This window comes from Amphimedon queenslandica, unplaced genomic scaffold (assembly GCF_000090795.2).
Source record: "Amphimedon queenslandica unplaced genomic scaffold, v1.1 AMPQUscaffold_13487, whole genome shotgun sequence".
Taxonomy (NCBI): Eukaryota; Metazoa; Porifera; class Demospongiae; order Haplosclerida; family Niphatidae; genus Amphimedon; species Amphimedon queenslandica.
The window spans coordinates 44,205-49,633 of NW_003546277.1; the positions used below are offsets into that span (position 1 = coordinate 44,205).

General features: G+C 36.1%; 1 protein-coding gene across 4 annotated transcripts in view; it reads right to left on the bottom strand.

The window, feature by feature from the left end:
- Positions 1-5,429, bottom strand: part of LOC100637325 (major vault protein-like) — a 47,110-nt gene that overhangs the window by 21,628 nt on the left and 20,053 nt on the right. For 3 of the 4 annotated variants that reach the window (XM_019993814.1, XM_019993815.1, XM_019993816.1), the window contains exons 3-12: positions 5,364-5,429; positions 4,943-5,009; positions 3,794-3,848; positions 2,301-2,464; positions 2,017-2,108; positions 1,903-1,972; positions 1,277-1,438; positions 1,001-1,142; positions 679-780; positions 286-379 (exon numbers count right to left, since the gene is read on the bottom strand). In XM_019993814.1, coding sequence (XP_019849373.1) covers positions 286-379; positions 679-780; positions 1,001-1,142; positions 1,277-1,438; positions 1,903-1,972; positions 2,017-2,108; positions 2,301-2,464; positions 3,794-3,848; positions 4,943-5,009; positions 5,364-5,429 — 1,014 coding nt within the window. The remainder of the gene's footprint in view (positions 1-285; positions 380-678; positions 781-1,000; positions 1,143-1,276; positions 1,439-1,902; positions 1,973-2,016; positions 2,109-2,300; positions 2,465-3,793; positions 3,849-4,942; positions 5,010-5,363) is intronic. The other variant, XM_019993817.1, reaches the window with a different exon arrangement.

Here is a 5,429-nt window from a genome sequence, read left to right on the forward strand (position 1 = left end):
CAGTAGAGAGATAAAAACTGTATAAAGCACATGTACACAATAGCTTGACTATAGTAGAGGCCCCCTCTCACACTATTAACCCTCCTCCCACTATAAGGACTTCCCCAGGCTATAAAAATATCTTGTCTTTCCACCTACTTGATAACCCTTCCTACTAACCCCAAAACTTTGCTAACAATTATCAACAAGAGTACTCTTGTTATCAATGAATCCTTACAAACAGATAATGCACAGAATATTAAATTGACATTAAATTGATTTTATGAACTGTACATTAATACTAACCTCCTCTGTATGTTTCCAATCTCAGTTCTAGGTATATAGTCAGTTGGTCCATGAATCATCCACCTATCACCAGGGGTACGATGGACTTTACTACCTACATATAATAGTACAATGTACATATCAACATTAGTTTCTATTTTCTCCCATACACCAAATATCAGCTTGAAAGCAATTCTTGTGTTATGAGTTACAGTAGGATATCAGTTGCTAAGAATATCTTATTCTTAACAACTGATATTCTACTGTAAATTCATAACACGTTCTGTGTGCTTTCACAATGTCATGTAAATGTTAAACAAACACGTCATTTAGTCATCATAAACTCTCTTACTCCTTGACTATGTTTGGCTGATGCCAGATCAAACACAGTATAGTGAATAGGCCATTACTTACCATCTTCAGTAATATCATCAAATTCCTCTTGGGCAGTGACAAGAAGAGCTTCATCAGATTCTAATATAATAGCATCTTGTATCCCTCTCTCAAACTTCTCACCTACAAATAGGAAACAAAGGGAAAGAATAACATGCATACATGACACCTGGACAAGAGTACACACAGTCACATTGTGCATTTGTGCATTGCCAAACAAAGGCCATGTGTATACATGACATATCAAATCCCTCACTACATGTACATTTACAACATGTACGTACAATGACAATTGCAAATCATTATAATGAAATCAATGCTTCTTTAATATTAAATCAGTTACCAGGATGAAGGAAGAATGTCTTAGGTCCTTTCCTCAGTTCCCTACAGCCAAGACGTGGTCTACCATCATCACCAAGAGGATTAACAACCACACAATACTGATGGTGGGATAAAACAGTCAACTGGACCTCATTCACTACCTCCTGTAGGATATATAGAGGGAGGAGTAAGAATGAGCCATACAAAGTCTAGAGTGTGCCAAGTTTGCCAACATGCTACATTCTTGATATACTTTTTGTTGCTTGTGACAAATTGTGCATGTAAAGTGTTTCCTAACCTCAGTGACATCAGGTATGTATGATTCAGTGTCATCATATTTAACCAGCCACTCCTCTCCAATCCTTCTCCCCCTACCAAACTGATCAGTGAAGTTACAGTTGGCTCTGATGTGTAAAGCATTGTTTGGTGTTAGAGTGTAAGCATCAACCTCTTCTACTACCTAAAGAGGGAGGGAGAAATCAACCATGTAATATTAGTAACGCAGTAGCATTAATAGTAGGATTCACCCCCAAACAAAATGGCTGCTACTACTTTTGTAGCCTTGCTATACCAGGAATTACACATTACACTTGTTTTTATGGTGGCTAAGTTGTGTCATGACCCTATGTTACATTGTGTGGGTTATTTAAACTATGAATATTGTTAGTTCATTGTCTCAACAATCCCATGATACTGCTGACACATCATAGTCAAACCACAGGTGTGTTCACTGTTATGAGGTTTAATAGTAAATACCGTAATGTGTAAGTTTGTCAAGGGTATACTGCAAGTGCCCCACAGGTACATGTGTATAATATGTACTGTAATTTGATACACATTATCACTTATAGCAAATACACATTGTACTATAATGAGAATCAACATACTACATGCTATATCTTATACTACTATAATAATCCTCACCTCCTCATACACATCAGGTAGATAAGCTCCAATATCCCTTACCAACCACTCCTCACCAGTGCAACGATAACTATTAATAATTATTAATTAACTAGTGGGTGTGGTTAGTCTTACATTCCCTTAGCGTCAGTGAAGGCTTGACGAGCTCTGAGACGAACAGCATGACCAGGAGTTATTATAATAGGAGACACCATCTTTACTACTTGCTGAGGATAGAGGAGAAAAGGAGACAGCAGGATTGAACATGCAAATAACAGCTGCTGTTTAACAGTTTCTGATATCAGGGAATAGCTAACTAATCCAATATACATATGTAGTTTGTGGGTCACAATGGAATGCAGCAATAAAGCAATAAAGCATTACACATGTTTATTTACACATTTACAATTGATGCTGACCTCTTCTGGTTTGGGTAAGTAGGTCAATGGTCCTCTCAGCTGCCACTCATCCCCTGCCTTACGAGCTGGGGCAGTATCAGTCTCCTCCATATCAACCAGAGCACTCAAGTGTATCCCATGATCTGCTTTTATGGTTGGAAGACGCTTGATAGCACGAGAATAATCTAATGGAGAGAGAGAGAGAGAAAGGAGAGGGATACAGGATTAGATATACATGTAAACACTCTTTTGTGTTGCATGCTATACTATAATTACATGTACATGTCTAGCAAGTGATTTCAGAAAGGAGATACTTTTCCTAATTTATTTACAAATTATAGTTTGTAAATAAACTAGGAAAACTTAACACAGTTACATAGTGAACTGTGATTTTTAAGAGGATAATCATTATCACTTCTCATGAATATTAACATAAACTTTGTATGTGCATGGCATCTAATAGGCATGTCATTTTCTCATTCATAATTCCTTTGATGTATTGTGTCCTTCAAGCTGTAATGATTATTGTCATCTCATGTGTGCAGGCAGCAGAAGGTGGGAAACATGTTGCACTACCATTCTCCTTGCAGTTTATAATCGCATTAATATTAATTAGGGCTGGGACGAAGGTCATTTTGCAACCTTCGAAGCTTCTGCATAAAAAAATTCGAAGCCTTCGAAGGTTCGTTGTACATCAAAAATTATCACCCGCCTCTGTTTATACTGTCAAAGTCATAGTTCAGCTCACTATATAAACTTGTGGTCTGGGTAGACAATCCCTATGTAAACTTTTGACCACATTAACTATTAATAACTACTAATAATGAAGCTTCGAAGCCTTTTTTCTGCTTCGAATGGCAGCACTTTGAACAAAGCTTCGAAGCTTTGGAAGCTTCGAAGCTTTGGAAGCTTCGTCCCAGCCTTAATATTAATGAAAGAATTTATAGTCATGCACATGTATGAGACACAACCTATTTCCAATTGCCAACAAAGCAGGCACACACTCACAACATTCCTGCTTTATGTATGACCACACAATGATACAATGCAATGAAATAATGACTTAGGAAATGGTCAATGGGAGATAAAGCAGAGAGAGAGATGGGAGGAGCAACAAGCATATACACACAGGACAGTATGGTAGTACTCTAATTTAAGATGTGGTTTATTGTAAGACACTCCTAAATCCTTATGTTTGCTTGAAGTAGGTCCACCTTTATTACAATTCAGAGATACATCAACATGTACACATACATGTATATGTACATGTACACCAGTGTTTTTGATAAGTCAAATTGACACTCAATTGGCTCAATTCAGGTTGCTATGGGCCACAATTACCAATGTCATTTGGGATAATATGCTCAGGAAATTAATGTTAATTCTGCCATTTTTACAATATTGGAGCAAAAACAGTCATTTGGTGCAAAATGTCAGTAAATCTGAGTCAAATTGGTGCAGAGTCAAACTTTCAATTACAAAACCCTGATGTACATTAATAAATAAGAACCTACCAGTTGCACTGCCACTCTCAGGTAATCTCTCTCCAGGAAACAATGGGAAAGGATCCTAAAGGAAATGACAAAAACATTAACATTTATATTTAAGGAGCAAGCATTAGACTAAAGAACATTAACATTTAAGAAGTTAAACTAAGCAACTAAAGCAATAGACTTTATTAGACTATAATGAGAACATTAACATTATGTTATGCAGCTAATTACAAACAATAGGAAGCATGTGTTGTGTCTATACAAGGGGAATCAGGGGGAAATCCCTAACCTAACCTCTGATATGTGTGTGTGTGTGTGTGTGTGTGTGTGTGTGTGTGTGTGTGTGTGTGTGTGTGTGTGTGTGTGTGTGTGTGTGTGTGTGTGTGTGTCATCAAAAGCTATGTACACACACACACACACCTCCAGGCAGGCTGGACTGTATCTACAATACATGTACATGCATGAATAAAATATCTATAGCAAATTACATATTCCTTGCATCTTTATTACTTTTTGCTCCTAGTGGAGCAATTCGTGGTTTAATCTTCATGGTCGACAGTTTACATAGCCTGTAAGGGCAATGATTTCGTGGGTTTAAATTTCGTGGAAAGCCCCAAAACCACGAAAATAAAGTGCCACAAAAATAAAGCGCCATGAAAATTACTCGCTATACGGTAGTCATATTTCCAATAGTAATATTAATAATTAAAGGGGTTTACCCGCTAAAAGATGGTGTCCATGCCCATATAGAAATGTAATAACAATTATTATTTTAACAGAATGCATACTTTACCAAATAAGGAAGATGCTACTAGCCACACTAGCCACACTATCTACTAATATGTAATTACATCTAGAGGCAGTTGAAGGTAATCATGATTCCAAATAATGAAATGAAAAGGTTAAGAAATAATCACCAACACTTCAATAAACTTGTTATGGTTCATAACCAACAGCAATGAAGTTAAGTAGATGCTATAGAAATTAATGAGCTATTATGGTCTGACCAATAACCAATTAACAACCAATATTAATAGTAACATATGTACATGTATATCACTATTATCATTATCATTATTATTATTATTATTATTAGTATTATTATTATTATTATTATCATTATTATTATTATTATTATTATTATTATTATTATTATTATTAATTACTTACCCCATGGAGTCTTATTTCTCTGTGTCCAAATCTCAGTTCGTATAACTTCCCATCAACTATTGGTTTACTATTGGGAACAGAACCAAAGTAAAGTACATGTAACCATACAACATGAACATGAATTAATGAACCACACAGTACATGTACATGTACACATGAATGTAATAGCTACATTTAATACATTACATACAGCACCTCTAGCTCTCTCTCTCTTTCTCTCTTACTTTCTCTCTCTTCCTTTACATCCACTGTAAAGAAATAGCTAATTTTTGCAAGTTTTTTTTAATTCATGGGTTCAGTTCTTAATTTGACAATATTTCAAAAATTCAAAATGACCCAAACTAGAAATAAATATTTTCGGCCTACTCCTAATCCCAGTTATACATGTACATGTACATATGCACAAGCCCCACCCCCTTACTTGATATCGATGGGATGTTCCACTCGGCAGTAGTGGCCCGGGGGTATCGTCACGAAGGGAAGAGGA